This window comes from Accipiter gentilis, chromosome 6 (genome assembly GCF_929443795.1).
Source record: "Accipiter gentilis chromosome 6, bAccGen1.1, whole genome shotgun sequence".
Classification (NCBI taxonomy): Eukaryota; Metazoa; Chordata; class Aves; order Accipitriformes; family Accipitridae; genus Astur; species Astur gentilis.
This window is the reverse complement of record NC_064885.1, coordinates 2,996,878-3,018,973: the sequence shown is the minus strand read 5'-3', so window position 1 is coordinate 3,018,973 and position 22,096 is coordinate 2,996,878. Positions and strand designations below refer to the sequence as shown.

At 36.1% G+C, this 22,096-nt stretch overlaps 1 protein-coding gene across 4 annotated transcripts in view; it reads left to right on the top strand.

The window, feature by feature from the left end:
- USP32 (ubiquitin specific peptidase 32) overlaps positions 1-22,096 on the top strand; it is an 81,265-nt gene that overhangs the window by 36,625 nt on the left and 22,544 nt on the right. For 2 of the 4 annotated variants that reach the window (XM_049802378.1, XM_049802377.1), the window contains exons 6-15: positions 9,513-9,644; positions 11,154-11,261; positions 12,043-12,158; positions 12,558-12,620; positions 14,503-14,586; positions 17,359-17,420; positions 17,530-17,632; positions 19,430-19,622; positions 20,828-21,003; positions 21,757-21,897. In XM_049802378.1, the coding sequence (XP_049658335.1) occupies positions 9,513-9,644; positions 11,154-11,261; positions 12,043-12,158; positions 12,558-12,620; positions 14,503-14,586; positions 17,359-17,420; positions 17,530-17,632; positions 19,430-19,622; positions 20,828-21,003; positions 21,757-21,897 (1,178 nt within the window). Of the gene's footprint in view, positions 1-4,729; positions 4,962-9,512; positions 9,645-11,153; positions 11,262-12,042; positions 12,159-12,557; positions 12,621-14,502; positions 14,587-17,358; positions 17,421-17,529; positions 17,633-19,429; positions 19,623-20,827; positions 21,004-21,756; positions 21,898-22,096 lie in introns of those variants that run through there. The other 2 variants (XM_049802380.1, XM_049802379.1) reach the window with 2 other exon arrangements.

The window sequence follows — 22,096 nt, the reverse complement described above, 5'->3', positions numbered from 1 at the left end:
CAGATGTGCGAAATAAATTATTTGAGAAAGAAATGGTCTTTAGACTGAAGAGCATAACGTTCTACTTTAGCCAACCCACACCTATGTTCTTGTATCAAGAAGAAAGCGTTTCTTCAATTTATAGTCTAAGAGATTTTCTCAGTTTTAAACAAAGAATTAGAGAAATTAAGATTGAAGTGCTATAATTATAAACAAAATTAAGGAGACTGGAGGAGAAGCATATGAGAAAAAAATGAATGGGGACAAAATCTGTTCTGATTCTTAGAAAAAAATTGTTCAGGTGGTTCCATGTCATATTTATCTCTACTGTAGTAGTTCTTTTTTTTTTTTTCATTTTGTAGAGGGAGTATTTTCATCTTCTCATCTCAAATTTCTCAACCTTTCTTTTAACAGAATCCCAGTTACTTAATCAGTCTCTAGCAAATCAAATTGCCTCAACTACCTCAGTTTACAGTTGAGCCTTTTTGATTGCAAGGACCTATCAACTGATAACAGCCTCCCTGCTACCATTTCAGCCTCAAAATCTTTTTCTGAGGACGCCTTTTGCAAGAGTGTAGTCTGTTTTCCATTTAATGACTATTGTCCGCTCTAACGTCCAGTTACGTCTTTGACATCTTCAACTGTGCAGTCTCAGAGGTTGCTTAATTGCTGTTACGTATATGGACTTCTTTATGAAGCAACAGTCTTGCTCTCTGTTTAAATTTTCATAGCAGACTCAGTGGTCTTACCTCAGTGTAGCCATCATCTTTGTTGAAAATGTCAGTCCTGAAATCAGCTTATTCTGCCTCTTAGCTGTTATCTTGTAATTACTCGTATTTTAAGGTTAGAAGTTCAAGTAATACTCCTGTATTTGGTTTTAATCTCTCTATGATCAAGTTGGTTTATAATAATTTCATAACACTCCTGTGTATTGCAGCATCTGATACTGTAAAACGAATTACAAAAGGAAGTCTTCTTTCTTTTCTAGGAAACATGCATGCGTTGTTGCTATTTTATGTGTGCTAGTTCATATGGCTACATGTTCTGCTGGAGAACTTACCAGACTTTTAAAACCTTGTGAAATATGTTTGCAGAGTTTTGGGTCTTTGCTGGGTGTTTCAACACAACCTGTGTTCTCAGGGGAAAAAAAATTAACTTCTGAAAAGAAAAAAAAAAGAAAATGTTCATTTCTGTTGCTATGTATTGCATCAGACCGCTGAGAAATCCAGTGTTTTCTAGTAGTTGGTGGTGTTTCTTTACTGCCAGCTTACTTCTATAAGCTGTTGACTGAGTGTAATGAAGGTAGAACTGAGTGAAAAATTAAGTTTTCCATCGTTAGGATTAAAAACGCTGAAGTAAAATAAAATATTTGAGAGTGTTTGAGGTGATTATTGAATTTTCAAGTGCATGTCAGATCTGGGGTCGAGCTTTTCATTGTATGCCAGAAAACTATGTAGCTTACATGTATTTTTGAATCAGTCAAGTGTTTCAAACTGCATACTGTCCACAGGCTCAGTATACTTAACCGAATTTGGAAAGCTTATGTGACAGTTATGTTTGGACGTCTAGATAGAATTAAATGTTATTGTGTTTTTGTTATTTTCCAGTTAAATGTTGTAATAAGAAAAAGAGAAAGTAGTTGTGCTGTGTTATGATGTCTGCAGCCCAGTATCTTTCAAATGACAGATACAGAGAACTGTCAGGAATTTAAGATAGTAGGAAGATGAACTGGTGAAGTAACCTGCTGGTGAACTAACCAGCCTCCCCCAGGTCTGGACAAATACTTTCTTTATAACGTATCCGATGATTTCCCTTGTGATTTGGGACAGTAGAGGAATCTCATACAACACGTGCAAAAGTAAGGGAAAAATATAAGCGTTTGAGCACTTGGAAGTAATTGCAGCGAAGTATGAATATTTGCGGCCTTGCTGTTTTGTTTTTTTAAATTTAATAATTGCAGTCTAATCAGGTCAGTCTAAAGAATAAGAAATTTAGAGCAGAAGTATTCTTAACACAGCTGAATGTAAAACAGTAAGGGCTGTTATGACAGTTCCTTTTCTCTAAATGAAGGCTTCTTTTTAATACTTTTACCTAGGATAATGGTTTCCTTTGGGGACAACAAGTAACTGAAATAATGTTTAGTAAACCTAGGCAGACACTGTTAGCAGAGTACAGTGAAAGAGCGAAAGGTTTTAAAATTTCTTCTACTGTAAAATGGAAACTAATTTGAGAAACTTGCTGGCACGATTATGAATTTCTCACCTGGCTCCGGGGCTCCGGCTGGCTCGCCACGCGCCCTCTCCTGGCTCAAGCTTCAGACCTTCCTACCAAGCCTTTCCTCCTCTCACAGTGTACTGCTTCCCATTAAACATCTTGAATAATATGTCAGAGACATGAAAAATTGCAGTGATAAAAATAGTGAAAGTTATTAACATTGATTTAGAAACAGACAGCGAACATTTTATTGCAAAGCACCAGTGACTCCATTTAAATTTGCTTAATGAGCCAAGCTATCAGGGAAACAAGGGAATTCTAATTTTTCATTTGTAAATAACATTTATTTTGGTATGCAGATGACTTTAATTATATTTCTCAGCACATAATTAGAAATGAAATTTTAAAGTTACAGGAAGTTGCACACACTTACTGCTTTTAATCGAATTTTGTTCCATTTCACTTAAATCATAAATATAAATAATTTCATTTGAAAGCTACCAAAATAACTTAAGTTTCTTTGGGACCTTTGTTCCCCAAAACCAGTTTCAGGGATACGAGTCTCTTCTACACCTGAGTACTGACCAGCTAGCAGTAGTTTGGATTTTCTGAGTTTCATTGTATGATCGGGTACCTTTTGGGTTTGTTTGTTGTTTTGTTGGTTTTTTTAAAAACATCATATTGAATAGCACTGTAACGGAGCATGTAAATCGAAGATAAATCCTGTCAGGGACTACTGCTAACACTAAAGTTCTCTGTAGGGGAATATTCCCCCAAATCATTATACATCCTTAATAATTACAAATTAAACACCTAATCTTTTCCAAATGTAATTCAATAATCAACAATTCTCTGCCACTGGAGGCTGTCGTTTTGTTGCCTACCCTAGCTGGTTTGCTCTCTTGTAGGTATCAGAATGGAACTGACTCCATCCTACCTGCAAAGTACAGCTTTCTGTGGCTTAGTTTGGCAGACAGACGCACAGGAACATGAGACACGGAAAGGTCTCCTGTCCCTCCAGGCGCAGACCCTGGGGGGTCACTGTATCATTCCTTTCGTAAGATATTGAGGCTTTTTTTTTTTATTATTTTTTTTTTCTCCATTGGGGAAAACTATTCCAGTACATCATCTACATGTGGGCAGTTTGTCTTAATTTTCTGTCAACTTTGTTCTTGGTTTCAGACACTCTGCTCTCCTTCCTTCTTACCATTCACCCTAAATGCGAGTGACTGTTACGTTTCTTCTTGACCTTTTCATCAAAGTAAAATGAGCCCAGTGCAGGTCTGTTTCAGACCAGGTGCTCCATCCCCTGTTCCATCTCAGCCTTGGGTGATACATGTTGCTGTCATACTGATGCCAGATGACACCTCATTAGTTTCCTTCATTTGGCTGGAAAGAATTCTTTTGCTGCAACATAGGTGGTGGTTCCTTTTTTATGACTTGAGTCATTTTGTTGTGTCTCAGTGTCATGTGATGGGCTTATATGCTCAGGTTTTCAGTTCTTTTCCATGGGGAGAATACTCCCATTTATCAGAGGGGTTACTGGTTTCAAACTGACAGACCACATAATTTGTACTTCTTCGTTATCTGGTTCTCGTGTCACTGAGTTCTTACTATAATAGCATCCTAATTCTCTTCTGAATTGAAGAGACTCTCTTCTGTCGTCAGAAAAATTCATCGAAGTGTTCCTGCTTTTTCTGACAGCTCTTATGTACCGAGATGCAGTAAGACAGTGTGTAATCAGTATAATAATTATATTTTAGAACATACAGTTATCGCTAATTTAACATAATAGATGAGAGAAGCCCTGCATAACCAGACAGCGTGGTTGAAATGGAAGAGTGAGTTTTTGAAACAGTATAAAATTGAAACTGAAGGTTGTGGAAGTAAACACTCCTGTCAGAGATGGGTTTATAAACCTGTAGGGCTTTGTGTTAAGATGAAGATGTGAGTCTGTAAAAAGAAAGTGAAATGAATTGATCACTTAACTTTGCTCACATTAAAAGGCTGTCTGGATGTTAAATACACGTTCTGTAGCTTGCCCACTTCAGTTGTGGTACCCACTCTTGAAACACCATCTCTTAATGATGTATGGAAGGTCACTAGAAGTCAGTTCTGAAGATTTTGGATTTATTAAAGGTACCTTCCAGAGCAAATTTCATTCTGTACTATTTTCTTCCAAGTGTGTGACCACTTGTGCTTTGAGTGGAACTGTAGTGTTTATTATCTCTTCTGTACGGGTTCCCACCTTAAGGCGGTGATACACTATATTCTCCTAGATAAACGCCTGGGTAGTTGTGTCTGACAGACACAAGGATCTTGGTTCAAGTCATAATATTTCCTTCTCTGTGTGTCCATTTTTCAATTGAGGGGATGGGGGAAGATGAAAGTATTACAGCAGATGAGCCCAATAAGAAAAAGCCTCAGTGTCACTTAATCTGCATCTTGCCACTTCGTTATCCTCTTAGTTCCTGGGCTATTTTATGTCTTGCAAAGCAGCTCTCTGTGCCCAGGTGCCAGAATCTTCCGTGTGTTAATTTGAAAGCGACAAACAAGTGTGTTTAGTCAGAAATACTGTTTGGTGTTCAGTCATTCCGTCTCTGGTTCTGACTCAGCCGTTGCACAATGAAGAGCTCGCTCTGTGACTGGGGACTGGGGTTTGTGCAGAGGATATCATGGTAAACAGTAAAACAAACCAAGTTTCAGTTAAAATGTTGGGAATATGGTATGCTTCTACTGCTGTGAACCAGAGAGGATTGTACCAATAGGTGGGTAAAAGTTATGGTTTTAAAATATATTTAAATACTTAGTCAATTTTGGTTGCATAAAGAATTGTAATAAATAGTGCCTGAAATGAAAACATGTTTTTAAATTTTTTTCTCAGACAGAAGATTATTCATGGCTTGCTACCGATGCAGTATTTAAGAAGGGCATACATTTCATGGAAATGGCATTAAAATGAAGGATGCTTTTTTTTTTTTTTTTTTTTAGTGTTTATCACTGTCATGCAACCTGACTGTCAGTCACAGTGTGGCAGCTGGTTTTAAATTAACTCATTTTTAGTAGATTTACAGTTTCTCAGGTGCATATTTTTGCTGAAAAAGTTTACCCGTTCTTCCTTTACGATATAAAGACTCTGGCTTGAGGTGTACTTGACAATATCATTCTTCTGGTTATACTTGTCTAATTCTTAGATAATTGAACTAAGAAACACTATTCATAGTTTTACAGATCTGAAAGTTTTTCATATTTTTAATGGACAAGTGATGAGGGAGACATAAAATGGCATATGGTAGTAAACTGGTAGCATATGATTAAATTTCGCAATTGCAGTATATCTCCATGTGACCTCAAATAATTGTATCAGGTATTTAATTGGCAAAAATGAATACTTACTCGGCCTAGAAAGCCAGTCTGTTCTGATGTTTTGGACTATGCTGTCTATATAAGATACATTTTTTAAAATAATCATAAGTTATTTAAAATTTGACCTACTGAATGAAAGCCCAGTTCACACATCCTGATATGATTTGAACAGGCATTAGGAAAAAAATGTTATACTTTGAAAAGGCAAAATCCTTTATCTATATAAAACCTCTTTAGAATATGGCATTTTTTTCATACACGTTAGTATGTTTTGGATAATAAGCACAGTCTTCTTTTATCATGCTTCATTTAAACTTCATTAACAAATATGATTATATGTGTATATTGTAAATTGCAAGAGATTTCTTTTAGTTTACATTTATGGAGGAATAGATGGTGCATTACATATCCTGAGACTGATTTACAAGATTATGTGCAAAAAAAATCACTCTGGAGAAATCAAATTATGTAACAGCTGGCTTTTCAACTGCAGAGTTAAACTTTCACATGTGCTGTAATACAATAAATCTTCCTGTATTTTACAGAAGTGAAACTATTGCAGTGGGCTACAATTCCTTGTTACTGTGAATGAAAAATATTCCTTTGTCACATTTTTACTTGTATTCAACCTAAGTTGTGTAAGTCTAGTCAATACAAAGAATGTTACTTACTACTACATCAGTTTTACTTTTGAAAATGTTTGGCTCTTCTGCGGAAGGTCAATATGCTGGACCCGCCTTGGCTATAATATCAACGTAGCACTTATGCTAATACTTATCAGCTATTCCTTTGAAGATGATTGTTTGAAAATTCTTTGTCTTTTAAATGACCATGTAATTTCAACCACTGCTTGACAGAAATGCAGGTAAGATGCTTTCTGATAACGTTTCTTTTCTGAGTTTAATATATAAAGCAGTAAAGTTAGCACTGTAGAAACCATCTGTGAAGTACAATTTAAAAACTTGAATATAACTAACTTCTACCATAGATATTTGAGAAAGGTTCTCTGACAAAATAAAACAATCTTTCAGTTCTGAATTCCTGTAGATAAATAATGCACCTGCCAGTGAAAGCAGGTTTCTGCAGATTTACTCTTCAGTAAAGACAATGTGAGCTTCCTTATGTTTTTTGAATAATCTTAGTGTTGCATCATTTCAAGAATGAAGTGCAGCTAGTACATTTGTTATTCTTCCTAGTCACAAAGGTAGATTAAAAGGAAACAAAGTGATTTACATGCCCATGCTCAAGAGAGTTAGCGTAATGCTTTTGTATTTGCTAATGAGAGCAATAACGTGTATGTGCAGTTCTTCTAAATCACAGTACAAACTTGCCCTTTATGTGCAGTTCTTTAGCTAGTATAATAGTACTGTGATTCTCTTCATGTACATAAGGTTCTGTCTCATGAAGTGGCTTTTGCCTTTCTTTTTTTCTTTTACTTTTTTAAAATTTCTGTTCTTGAAACTCCATGAATATACTTTTTCTTCTATTTCCTGCTGAATACTGGTACTCTAGTCCTAATGCCGTGTGTTGGGAGCTTGCTTTTATCAGTATTGTAGCACCCTGATACCTGTAGAGGGAACAAGACTGAGGGAAAGTGTATTTTATTTGGTAGATTCTCTCTCGTCTGTTGATACGCTGACTGTTGTGGGGCAGGTATGTTGTTAAATCATCGAGAAATCCCTGTATTTCTTGGAACATACCAGGTGCTGTTCTACATCACTTGACTCTTTTGCTGAGGATCATGAAGTTACTTACATCTGTGGCAGTGCTAAGCACCCATAATACTTCTATATGCTGATCTTCCAAGGAATAACTACTCTGTTTATCTTTCTTGATTTCTGGTAGAATAACATTCCTTTCATATGTTTAGATTATTGCTTCTTCATGTATTGAAGACAGACCTCTTAGTAGGGCCTGAGTATGGTTTTGGACAAAAAGAGGGTAGATTCAGACAAGATGTGAAGGAGAAATTTTTTATGGTGAGGGAGGTGAAACACTGCCCAGAGAGGTGGTGGATGCCCCATCCCTGGAAACATTCCAGGTCAGGTTGGACAGGGCTCTGAGCAACTGGGTCTAGTTGAAGATGTCCCTGCTCATTGCAGAGGGGTTGGAGTAGCTGACCTTGAAAGGTCCCTTCCAACCCAAACCATTCTATGATTGCAACAGAAGAGCCAGGAGATGGTAAGCCAGATAAGGGAATTTGATCCCTCTAGGAAGGAGGGGGAGAGGAGAAAGGAAATCAGTTTAGTTTTTCTTCTGGATCAGTTCTCTTATCTCACTTACTGTGTAAATGCACAATAGCTGATAATGATACAAGTGAGGATGCTGCAGCACGTGCCTGGGGTTAAGGGGGAAGGTAAACTTTCTCTGTTCAGCCTGAAGTTACGTTAGCTTAACGTGAGCCTAGAACTGCAGCTTTGGTGGGGGTGTTCTGCATGCTAGTATATGGTTTGTCTAGGGATTATACTGAATGTACAGAGGAAAAGGAGGGCATGTTTTCACTGATGTTACTTTTCTAGTTAGACTGTCTAAAAATATTTTACAGGAAGATGCAAACCCTTTCCACTCCTCTACCTCTACTTTAGATCCTAATTTTTGTTCAAAATTTTCCAAACTTTCTGCTGATGAGGGTAAAGCGTTGCGTAGTTTTCGATGCATTAGATGATGTGCCTGCTGGGTAGTTACAACTCGATCATGCTTATTGTAGGTTACCTACTGTAAGTTACTGTTCTGATTAAATTACTACTTCTAATGACAGAAATAGGAAAAGAAATCAATAAAATTTCAATTTGATATGTAACTTTTTGGGGGTCTCTTCTGTTCTTAAGCCTTACAGGATTATTATTGTTTCTGTAGACTAAACCAGGCCAAATAGCTCAAGTTAAACCTATTAGAAAGCTGGCATGGATTTAAAGACTCAGAACCATCTGGGAATGGGATCACGCGTAGTGGTTCTTAATATAGACAGCTTTGTCATTACATATCTATTTGAGAACCAATTAATTTGCACTGACCTAAAGCAGTGTTGTGACACACTTGCATATGTAAAAAGGTTAAAAGTATTGTTGAGCAGAAACTTAATATTTTTATATATTTCAAGGATAAAATGTAAGGAGACTGGCAGTTGTATATAATGTTTTGAAAGAAAACACAAGTTCTTCCTCTGGCTATTTTTATTTACCTTTGCCTCGTGCCTTGTTTTACTCATTGTTGGGTTTGGGGTTTTGGTTTTTTTCCCCTTCTTTAAATTAGCTTGTAACTTCCTCTGTATAAAGTGTCTTCTAGGTTTGTATAATCACTCCCCAATGTTGTCTGGGTTTCTAAGTGCATCTATAGTATAAAACATAAAGTGAAACAAACTATTTTATATTTGGAAAAAATTAATGCTGAGATACAGTGTTTAAATGTCACATTAAAATTTAGCCTTATTACCGCATAAGAAGGCTAAAAATTTCAAATAGGAATTTTTCAAGAGCAGCCAAGTACTAAATAATTTTTTTTTCCCCGTAAAAGTTCTGGGATTTTTTTTTAAATGCTACTTTGCGTCCTTTTAGAGGTTTTAAATACTGGATACCTTGGGAAAATAAGATAGCGCACATATAATCTACCTGTTCAATTCACCAAGAAGAAATATGTGAAAATGGAGAGACTGCTGGAGCCTTTAGCAGTGGGAAAAGTTCATTTCTGTATTTCTAAACACTTGTGATGATATGTTATTGATGTTGAACTCCCACATGGTGAATAGGTAAGATGATTTTGTAGCTAAAGAAGGTAAAATCAGAACTTTGTCTCTCTACTGCTCGTATTTTTAATTTTTATATTCAGGTGTCAGGCACAAAGAAATCAACGTCATTTCTCTTTGTGACAAAATAATGCTGCGTTTTTATTTGGTGCTGAATTCTAACATGGTCTAGGTGTCACAAAAATTTCTTTTATTTTTGTTGATTATACAGTGGAAGAATCCGACATCATCGATCTCGAAAAACGATACTGGCTGCTAAAAGCTCAATCAAGAACTGGACGTTTTGATTTAGAAACATTTGCCCCCTTAGTTTCCCCTCCTATTCATCCATCTCTGAGTGAAGGTATGGAACTTTGATCAAATGTGCAAGGAAATGATTTTGCTGTGGTGTTCAGTATCTGATGGTCTACTGACATACAAATTTTATGGCTTTAAAAGTGGGCCTATTTTAAAATGTATTTTAAGCTTAAATTCCAGAGATCATTCCACCGGGTTATGAATGTTTGAAAATGAGAAAAGATGCCTGAGAAATCTCTATTTGTTGGGAAATCTGGAACGACAAAGGAAGTGATTCTTCTATGTGTTGTCAGGAAATACGTCAAACTTTGTGTATAATTTGCTCTGTAGATCCTTAAAATTTTTCATTGGGCTCCTTAAGATTCTGTAATGACAAAATATACTGCTGTCCCTGAACGAGATAAAACAGAAGACCATTTTTAAACTGACAAGTGTGAGTTTCGTCTATGAAATGACAATTCAGCATGCAAGTCAGAAGCTGTGTTATGCAGTCAATGAGATAGTCTTCCCTAATAGCGTAAGCTGAGGAAGACTTTGTTCAGAAGACTTGGTCAGGAGATTTGTATGTTGCAATGCAGACATATTAATAACCAAGCTGGTCTTTCAGGTTGAAGCCACTCTGGTAATAACTGGAGGTTGCAGTTGTCTAATTGCCATTTACTGCATAAGATGAGGACATTAAGTAACATTCTACTTACATGCTAGTTTTTGTCTGCAGTCCTAGAGTGAGAATTTTTTATCACCAAGTGGTCATCTATACTGACAAGTGGCAGCAGTAAGTAGAAAATGGGAAATTCATCTGCAGGGGATGCAAGCTGTTAAAACACCAGAACTTATGTTCAATTCAATAGGGATATATGCCCACATCCTTTTGCTCATAAGTGAGTTTTCTCTACTTAGTGATATAAATTTACACAGCTGCTATGGGGAAACTTGAATGGTTTCTGGTCGTTCTATATGTCTTCTGTGAATAGTGCAACTGAGTCATTGTCACTAAAAAAAAAAGTTTTGTGGGATAAAAAAAAAGAAGTTATATGTGCTGAACAAATAGAACTCTTAAATCCTTCAAAGGCCAGTTAACTAAAACTCCTAATTCACTTAGGGCCAAATTTGCGATGGTATTCAGTGGTTTTCACAGGAGTTTCTATCAGGCACTTTGGAAGAGTCAAAGCATTTGGCATTAGTACCTTTACTGGTTCGGTCCCTTAGCTTTTGTGAAAAAGCTGGTCCTGATCATACCGGTTTAGATGTACACACTATAAATCAGTCATTACAAGGCAGGCATAAGAATAAGGCTCCTGTTCAGAATTCTTGATTCCCTCCCCACTCCACCCCTGGCTTTGTCTAGCCACACATAAGTGATCTAATTCACCTTTATAGTGGTCTTAGCAGTGCTTAATTATCTTTATTACACTTAGTGAGAATTAGTTATGATCATAAGTGTTTGTACTTCTCCTTGCAAATGTTAACCATTAACCCTTCATATAAATGCTAAGTATCATTGTCAGCTGTTTCAGCCAGATGCTGTAACAGGAGATGCTTTTGTGGTTTGCAGGTTTGTTTAATGCTTTTGATGAAAACCGAGACAATCACATAGATTTTAAAGAAATTTCCTGTGGGCTCTCAGCATGTTGCAGGGGACCCTTGGCAGAAAGACAGAAGTGTAAGTATGTGAAATGTTAACTATTAATTTTAGAGAAGTTTTTCAGTTTGAGCAATGAAGTTTAGTTGTTTCCACCTTTTTAGAAATTTTTTCCACTGAACAAGTGTGTGTCTGTGAAAGGTGACAGACTTTAGAAGTTAAAAAATTAAAGGAATTTTAAAAATCAGGTCTTCCTTTTATAAAGGATGATTAAACTTAACTCTGTATATTTTATAACATCCTTAGCTTCATATAAATTATCAACCTCTTTGGGGAAAAAAAATATATTTCAGAAGTTATTTTGCAGTGTTCTGCATTATGATGCAAAAGTTTGTATCTCAATAAAAAAAGTGCAAACACTTATCTATTCATTATATATAATATAAAACGAATGTCCTATTTGATTGTCTTGTGGTAAATAGCATGTTCTGGCTTGTTTACTGTCCAGTTTTCACCTGGCTTCTTGAAAGGCTCTTGTATTTTGAAATACCTTTGTTCCATACTTTTCCAAAGCCATATTGCTGGAACTTAAAAGCTATCATTCACTGGAAATTTCTGGATGCACATATGTTCCCTGCTCTGTCACATCAGAAAACACAGCAGAGAATTGCAGGAATCTAGATTTCAGTTTATTAAACACAGCTGCTCCATTTCCTCACTACCACACATGCATCCTGCCTCATCAAAACTGTCAGCACTAAATCATGTTCTTGTGACTCTGCAGACTTACATTCAGGGGGAAAAAAAAAAAAAAAGCTGTTGAGTAGTTCTAACATAGAAAAGTAATTTCCTTTTTTCTCAGTTTGCTTCAAGGTTTTTGACATTGACCGGGATGGCGTGTTGTCTCGCACTGAACTTAAAGAAATGGTGGTTGCACTTTTAGAGGTCTGGAAAGATAACCGTACTGATAAAATACCTGTAAGTTATATTTGGATTTTTATTCATTTGCTTCTGTTTCTTGAAGTCATCCTTCAAAAGTAGGACTGTGAATGTTGTTTGAACAACATTCAAACATTTGTTGTTGTTTCAGTGAATACAGGCTTCCTTGAGCTACCTTAGCTGAGGAGTATTGATAACTGGATGTAACTTACCTTGCATAACTTTGACCTGCCGTTAACCAAAGTAGAATGATTTGACTATAACGTATACTGTTTCACATAAAGAAACCTTAGGTACAAAAGTGCAACTGTCCGGAAGCACTCAGTTGTGAATTACTTAGAGGTATCATCAGCATTTCTTATACTTTTATTCTGAACACATGCAGCTCCAAAGAGTGCTGTGAGAATTAACTGTTTTCTAATCCTTTTGTTTGTTAAGGAATTGGACATGAGTTTGTCTGAAATTGTAGAAGATATTTTGAATATGCATGATACCACAAAGGTAGGAATTTGCTGTTCTTCCCTTGTCATTTTTATACATTAGTATCTTCAGTTTATTTATAAGAAAGAAAGTAAAATCTTGTGCTTTCTTTAAAGCAGAGATGTGTCAATAAAAGAATTGCTTTCAAGAAATGTCAGTTTTCCATTAGAATTTTCCACATTGTTTTGTGAGAAAAAGAACATGTTTGAATTTTACAAGCCATTTTTATATATGAAACTAAACCAAACATACATAACCAGATTAAATTAATTTGAAGCATATACTGTGTGCAAGGCTTTGCTATGCATAATTAATACCAGTTTTAAATCTGATGCTTGACTTTTGTTCTGGATAAACTGTTCTTTTGTTTCATGTTTAAAATGATCTTAGGAAAAAAAGGGGTAGTGCATTGGCGTGTCTTACATTTTATCCTCTGTAAAGATGCATTACCCTCCTATGCTGGAACAGGACTGTATTAATTCAATAGTAACTCGTGCATTATCATTATAAAACTACTTTGTTTGCAATAATATTATATACAACCAGTGAACTATGTACAGTGGTATTGTTTCAGAGCTAAGTATCTGTGAAACCATGCAGACATCTGTCATGACTGTTGTGACACATGGCAAAAAGTCTTAGTAGTTTATATGATGCTCTATAGTTAGCTGTGTGTAAATCTTTAATTATGTTGTTGCTTTTTCCAGATAGGCACTATCATCTGCAAACAATATAGAGGAAGTTGTTTCCATTATTTCAGCCTTTGCTTTACTAATTGGGAATAGTGTCTGGAACCTATAAATAATTGAAGAAAAACTATAAAGAATGTCTAGAAATGCTTAATTACTTGTTTGAATAGTTGTCTTGCCTGCTTGTACTCCAACAAAGTAGTGGGCAAATAGTTTATTATAATTCTTTCATTACCAAAGCAGTAGAAAATATGGCTTCAGTGAGCTCTTTCTTTCATCCTTTGAGGTTTTTATTGTTTGCTTTTTTAAACAGGGTAGCTTATAAGCAAGTGCATAGCAGTGTCATTTCCACAAAGAGTTAAAAAAGACGACTAAGTCTTCAGAATATCTTTCATAGTTGCACCATGAATGTAGTGCAGGAAAGAGCTGATGGTGCAGTAATTACATAAATTACTTAACCTCTTTTCATACGTTAGCTTTGACCTGTGTGAACTCTGGAGAAAATGGTCTGTAAGAAGAGTCAGAGTAGCTGCCACTTCTGTAAAATTGGCTATGAATTATACTACAGTATAAAAAATTCAGATTGATCCTATCACTGAATTGTTGAAAATCAGAAGGTCCTCTGACATTGGTCAGTGTTATGCTACTGTCACTTTTCAAGTGATTAAGAATTAATAGTGCTTGTGTAGTAAGGTAAGATCGTAAGGACGTGATGATGAAAATAGTTTTTCCCAACCCACAGAGGAAGGTGGTAGGTTTCTGAATGGATACAAGTATCTACCTGCGCAGAGCTTATCCTGACAATCGAAGTCTTAGATTGTCTTAGTCTTGTTTTGTTTCCTACGAAGTGATTGCCTTGATGAGTCACATACTGCTTCTGCTGATGTCATGGTTTGAGAAAGTATGACTACTGCAGTTGAGCATAAATACTGAATCTGAATGATGGAGAGCAGGAGCAAACGTTACATGTTGTGCATGGTTCGTCCTCTGTACTCTCAAAGCTTTTTCGTTCTCTAGGTTGCATATGTTATGCTAAAACTGGATTTCTTCTTTCATTGGATCAAATTTTATTACCAGAGTGGTAGATGCTAATTTTTATCAAATCACTGGCTTTGTCATGCCTTGTATGACACATTTAATGAGCATTTTAATAGAAATAGGTTAATGGTTTAATGGTTTTTCCTTCCCCTTTCCTTCTCCTCCCTTTAACCAAGCTTGGACACCTCACTCTGGAGGACTACCAGATATGGAGTGTGAAGAGTGCACTTGCCAATGAATTTTTAAATCTACTTTTTCAGGTATGTTTAGAGGAATTTTAAACCTGAAAATTATGGTAATTAACTCATGAGCTTTTTGCATTGCCACGAAGCACCACATCAGCCTTTGTGCCAACACGCTTGGAGTTTTGTCTATTGCAATAAGTTATGTGTTTTTGCAATTGTGCGTTACCTTGGCGGAATGATTCTCTATTTGATTATTCTTCTTTGCAGTGTATGGAGATGCCTAAAGCATAATCTGTTAAAGTGAACGTAGTGTACAGTTTATAAAATGAAAAGGCATTTCAAGTGTATCAGCCATTATATTTTCCATTAGAAAAAGGCTGTGTTCTTAAACAGTTGTTCTTGCAAATGTTTGCCAAGAAAGTGACAGAGAAAATGAGAAAAGGTATTGCTAACTCTTTACAACCACTTTGCCTTTAAATTTTCTTTTAAGGCCATCTAAGGAACCTTTCATTGGTGGTTGTTTTTTTTTTTTTTTGATGAAGCAGTCCTTGAAAGCTGTGATAACATATCACTATTGTGATGCAGAAGCTGAGGATTAAGTGTGTACAGAATTCATTTTAATTGAGCTTGAACTGGATTTTTATAAATCCTTAAAACAGTCGTATTTTAGCGCTGACTCAGTTTGTGCAGAAAATAACCCCTAAGATATTTTCATTCACTGCAGTTTGTTTCTTAACTGTTTTCTGTAGAGGTTGATACTTTGAGTTTAAATAATAATCCTCCTCCTCCTCCTCCTCCTCCTCCTAATGGAGCCTTGAAGATTTGCTCTAATTTAGTGTTCACCTCCAGCCCCATATGACAGTCTCAGTTCTTCGAGGGAAGGCTGTGGAGAACCAGTGGGCTCTGTTCTCATTTTACCACTGAAGCTTAATCAGTTACAGGGTCAGATTGTAGCAGAAAAATACTTCATCAGAGAGAAGCTGTGTGGTCTTTAAAAAAAAAAGTAAATCTCATGAGAGGCTACCTGAATAACATACTACTGATTCTCCTGTTTATGACCCTAGACTACTTTATAAATTTTATTTTGAACTGTACTTTTCCAAGAACTTCAGGGCAACCGAGTGAGAGCATTCTGAGGCCATCAGCTACACCACAGCTGAAAAGAATAAAATCAGAAAGTTCTGCAAATTCTTTTTGTCTCTAATTGCATCAGGTTTTGCTTACATTGCAACACTCTCAAGAAGGGCTGTCTTTACTTTGGACCATCTAGCATCAAATATCCTATCATAACTTAATATTGATGAACTAACAAATATCTATGCAATATGGAAGTAGAATGAATGAACATGTAATAAATTTGTCTTCATGATGATGACACATTGCCATTGTTAGACATTGTCTCATTTACAGTATTTTTTCTCCTGACAGAGTTGCTACATTTTCATTTTAGATTTTTATTTTTTGTTCCTTCGATAACTTTATCATATGAGGCACCCTCATCTCATGCTGCAGGCTCAACAGCGTGCTCGCACAGGACAGTCTGCCATTGATTTGTCTGTGCATTTATTTGAACTGCCATGAGCTTGTGTGTCTCGCCTGCAGACGGAAAAGCTAACTAGTCTGAGTGGAGTGCCTTGGAGAGCTTGTCAACAAATTGGTTTGTTTGCAGCAGGGATAGTTTATATGAAGAATCTGATACTAGCACGGTGTTACATGAGTTTAAAAAGAATCATCAGAGCCAGCTGTGTTGTGTGTGCTGGAAAATCTGTTGCTTCCCAGAAGCTAATGGCCTTTGTTTTATTCAGAATGTGAAATGGTCTCTCACACTGTAATATAAATTTAAATAAGATATCTCACCAGTCATTAGAAATCTCCAGCTGAGATGCAAATTGATAGCCTCAAAAGAGACATAAGGAAAAGCCTATAAATCATGTTATGAGTAGCAACCAATTTGAAAACCATCTCGGAGAGGAGACAGCTGACCCTCCTCCCTGCAATGGGAAACAAAGACTCCTGCAGAGTCTGTTCCCCTCCGCTCATAACTCCCTGCCGCATGCCCTGTGGCTGCGGAGCTGCTGGGAGAAACCAGCCGGAGATGTCACTGCAGCCAAGGCTGGGATGGTTTTACTAGGAAGAGAGGAGTAAAATATTAGCCGTCTGGGACTGCTGCCTTGCACTCCGAATAAAACCCCACCCAAGTCAGGCAGCCGTCTAGGGGATGGTGCCTTTTCCTTCTGTGTTTGTTTCAAAACAAAAAAAAAAAAAGAAGAAAAAGCATCAGACATTCAGAGAACATTCTACAATTTTGAGCACATTTTTGGTGGTGGACAGCTTTAAACTTCTCTCTCACTTTCTTCATGTGCTTGTTTTCTTTTCAGTTCCTTATATAACCCCTTCTCCTCATTTTTGCCCATTCCATTTTGTTTTTTTTTAACCTTTAGCTTATCCTCTTCCAACAGCTTGCATTCTCCCAATTCCTTATTCCCTCCCTCCAGTACATATAGACATCTTAACTTTTTGTATATCTGATCCGTGTCAGTTACTGTGATCTTTCATAGCATGTGCTTCAGACCTGAAAATAATGAGAATTCATTTTATGTTCAACTTAATTTGTCTTGGGGCATTTGACATCCTTGGTATCTTTGTCGTAACAGTGGGAACAGGTCGTGAATCTCACAGCTCAAAATACTTCTTTTTTTAGTAATTTGTTCAATTTTAGCTAACCTTGCTACATAATTAAAAAAGAATTTTATGAAAAGTCCTATTAGAGTTGTTCTTTTCTTTCGTTTACCTAATGCTTGTTTCATAGTGGTGTAGTTCTTAATAAGAATTACTTTCTTTTTCCAGGTGTGTCATATAGTTTTGGGGCTGCGACCTGCCACTCCAGAAGAGGAAGGACAGATTATTAGGTGCGTGTTCTGCTCAGAATCTTAAATGGGTTTCAGAATCATCTTTTAATATTTTCAAAAGGAGGACTGTTTCAACTAGTACTTCATGTTGTTCATTCTTTATATGCAGAGGCTGGTTAGAACGAGAAAGCAGGTATGGCCTTCAGCCAGGGCACAACTGGTTTCTTATTGCAATGCCGTGGTGGCACCAGTGGAAAGAATATGTCAAATACGTAAGTATAATAATAATGTATACTGAATAAGTGATTTCTTTGTATTTGTGAATGTGTTGATGAAAAAATAGTGTGGAACAAATGACTGCTTAACCAATAATGCTTGAAATTAAGCGTCTTCTGTCTCTTAGTGGAAAATAATTGTTTTGCTGAATCATTGTCACATGGTGAACTTTTCACTATAATTTCATTAAACTGTCATTTCTTTCTGTATTTTGTTTCAGCATTCCTGCATGTCAAAATATTTTTTTTAAAAAAACATACTCTCACAATAGTACTTCCCTTAAGTCTTTTGATCCGTTTGATAATAAAGCTACCTGTTTTGGTTTTGTCTTTGCTTGGGCCACAAATACACACTGTGCATTTTCTGGATAAATAAAGGAGGGAATTGGTATAATTTGATTTATAGGCAATGGTGGAAAGTAGTCTAGTACCTGATGGTGATCATAGGAGTCCTACTAAAACTTTATAGTTACAGGGTGCTCTGTAATACCCTCCAACTAAAATATTCAAGTTAAAGCATCACTCACTATGAATTTTACAAAAGAAAGCGTATTTAATACAATTAAATTTTAATAAAATTTAATTGAGGTGGAGATGAATATTCTTTGCAGGTTACGCAAGTGAAATAAACTATTTCTCAAAAGGGTTTTATATAGTGGTAAGTAATCATATAGTATCCGAGTTGTTCTATAAACACAAATAGCTAAAAATATTCAGAAAACTGCATTAACTAACCATGTAATTACAGTTATTCTTTGTGCACAATGAATTGGACAAATGATGGCTTAAACGCCTGAAATAGTAGGTAATTTGATCCTTGTCATAGTATAAGTACTCAGATGTGCACATGATTTCATAACTAATCCTTTGCATAATAGCACAATGCCATTAGTCACTGTCTACCTCTCGAGCAAAGAGAACACTCAGAATTTCTGTGAAACTCTGTCAATGATTACTGTAATTCCAACATACTTTTTAGTCTTGTTTTACACTTCTAGCATTATGGCACAGTTTTGTTATTTGACAAGATATATTATGTTAGTGATGTCATAAATAGGGGACAACATAAACCAGGAAACATCCCTTTTTCAGTGTTGTTAGATGTTCATTGCATGGATTTTCTTTTTTCCTCTCTAAGGCTCAGCTAATTCCCTTTTTCTTCTGTTTTCTCATTTGTTGTCGTTTCTTGTTGTGACTGGTGCTGTAAATTGGGTAGGATTCTTCTTGCATTTATCTGTACTGGGCAGGCACGTTATGCATTTGGGGGCACGCACATTTTTTTCTCCACCTTTATCGTGCCTAAGTGTGAGCCAGATTGCCTTTGCAATGCTGTTTCTCCAAAGGAAACAAAGGAACTTTGTTTCAAAACAAAGTTAGGGTAGACTAAAATGTTGCAGGTTTGAGGAAAGAATGTTTTTTTGTTCTTGTGCTTGCTGTTCTCATTTAACCACATGAAATTCAACAAGGACAAATCTTAAACTATTTAGAGCCTGTAATTATAGCTGTGTGAAATGGTTGTCTTTTTATGTATCTACTTAGAGAAAATAATTCCGGCATTTCACAATTTTAATATTGTGCAGAAGAGTTTATTCAATTGGTTTAACAATTTTGGCTGTTTGTTTCTGCAGATTTTTCATCAGTAGATGTAGAAAGTATTCTTTCTTATTCTGTAAAGCTCGTTATGATATGCAAAAGTGGTCACGTAGCTGTGAATTTTGGTGATTGGTTTGGCTGATGCTAAACGTCTTTGATACTGGCTTATAATTAACTTTTCTACTTGCCTACCAATTTTAGGATGCAAACCCTGTTGTGATAGAGCCTTCATCTGTCTTGAGTGGAGGTAAGAATTCACTCGTAGCTGCTGCAGCCAATACTTCAGAGCAGGGAGAAGACAAAATGGGAGGTCTTAATTACTTCAGTGCAACAGAAGAAAAGTTTTCAGATAATATTTCTACTGCATCAGAAGCCTCAGAGACTACTAGCAGCAGTAAGCATAACACCTTATTTCCTTGGAGGTTTAATGTCGAACACGTTTTGAGAAAACTACATACTGCATGGATTCCTCCAGGCGAAAAGATAACACAGTTTAGATTACAGAAGTGGCCTATGTAGGGACTTCGGTGAATTACTAGGATTTTTTAGTCGATGGTGTATGAACAAGAAACAGTCTTGTTTAAACAGCAATTCATCATGAATGCTATGATTAATTTCCAGAATTGTTTTCAAGATAGTTTTTGCCCTATCATTTATTTTCTGAGTGGATTTTCTGCCCCGCCCCCCCTCTTCCCATTAAGTTGTTTCTAGTGATACCTAGTTGGTGTTGTACTATGTCTTGCAATGGGATGACCTCAGATACTATAAAGGGGAAAGAAGCAGAAAAGAAAATTAGGAAAAGCATATTTACAGTTTTAGAGGGCATGTGATCTAAATGAGTTTGTGCAGATTCTAGGAGCCACCTTTGTGAAAGAAGGTTTTAGTGATGATTTTCAGTCAGTTCTTGAGAGACTTTGAGATATGTTGGGTTTTTTCTTATAAGACAGCTGAATCTTGCATCTAGTTTTTTTTAAATCTGTGTCTTAAAATTATAACTTCAGTTTAAAGTAGATAAATTACTGTGATAATTTTTGGGGTGAGGGTTGGGGGAGATAGAGGAGGGGCAGGAAGGGAGACAAGTTTTAGGTTAAAGGTTCCTTCTTTTTCTCTTTTTTTAACCTGAAATTTAGACTTCATGTTTTGCATAACCAAAGGAGGTTCTATAGGAATAAAAACATTCGCCTTTTCAAGGAGGAAAAAATAAAAATAAGGCATTATTGAATATATATTCAGTTTTGTCTATAAGATTTTCAGGAGTTTGATATTCAAACATCCAGACAACAAGCAAATGCTGAACACTTTTGGTCATGCAAACTTAGTTAGGCTGTTTTCAAACCAGTATCTAAGTGTCTGCTTTGGTATTTGGATCTCATATATCCACTTTGCCTTTTCTGAGAGTAATAGTGTATTTGTCACTGTAGTTTGGAAGAGTTGCATGTTTTCCTGAAGTATGAAGTATAGCAAACTTCTTCAACAGCCTTTTTTAAAAGCAAACAAAAAAAGGATACAAGAGTTTAATTCATTCATTTATGGCTTATGGAGTCATGAACTGAAATAGAGATTATTTCCCCGCCCCCCCCCCCTTGTATTCTGTTACAGATGCTCTTTACCCTGGCACACCAGGGACTGATGTGTGTTTTGCTAGGCAGCATAATACTTCGGACAATAATAACCAGTGTTTCCTTGGAACCAATGGGAATACTTTGCTACAGCTTAATCCTCAGAAACCAGGAGCTATTGATAACCAACCCTTAGTAACACAAGAACCAGTGAAGGTAAATGCATCTGAGTCATGTGAATATAGGAAAAGTATTTTTAGTGTACTTTTATCACAGCTTTTTATGTGGGGTTTTTTTCAGCTAGTGGCTTAATTCTAAATTAACACTGCTTTGTCCTATAACAAAATTTGGGTTTCTTACTCTTATTTTAAGAGGAAAAAATTGTGTTCAATTTCTGAGGCTACTGTTGAGTGTTTTGTGAGAAGAGAAATATTCATAATGTTCTTAAACAAAACTTAAAAATGAAAAGGCATTTATGAAAACACAACTTTCAGCATTAAATGTAAAATATTTTAATAATTGGACACTTCAGTGTTTTCAATCTGAATTTAAGAGTTTATTGCTGTTGCATAAAAACAGAAAATAGTTAACTAAATAGTAAAACAAAACTGACAGTTTTTCCAGTATTTATGCAAACAAATGGCAAAACACAGACCAGCACCGTCAATGATGAGCATAGATTGGATTTCTCTAGGCAGTATCTGTGGTTGTTGGAGTAGGTGACATAAGAGAGAAAAGTATTATGAATTTTACAGTGGACACCCTTGTAAAGAATAGTAAATAGTGAAACTTCAGCATTAGTTATTGTTACATTTAAATACCATCTTTCACTGAGAAAAGCAGTTGCTAATTGCTACTTAAAAGTTTTTTAATAATTAAAAAGTGTTCTGTGTTCATGAACTAAAATTGTTGTAGCTATATACTTTTTTTTTCCACTTGAGATGTGACAAAACCTCTTTTTATTTAAAGGCTGCATCATTAACAATGGAGGGTGGAAGATTAAAACGATCTCCACAACTGATTGAAGGAAAGGACTACATAATGGTACCAGAACCAGTTTGGAGAGCACTTTACCATTGGTATGGAGCAAATCTGTCCTTGCCCAGGCCGGTAAGTTGTGGTTATAGACACTGTTTACTTGCCATAACCGCCAAGATAATATGAACAACCTAATGTGTCCAACCTTCTGCCAGTTGCACAAGGTAATCTTTTATGGGCATCTCCCACTTCATCCAAAATGGATAGTCTAAATGAAAAGTCTTGAAGACCAAGCTGGGAAAAAGCAGTCTCAGAAACGGACATGGATAGA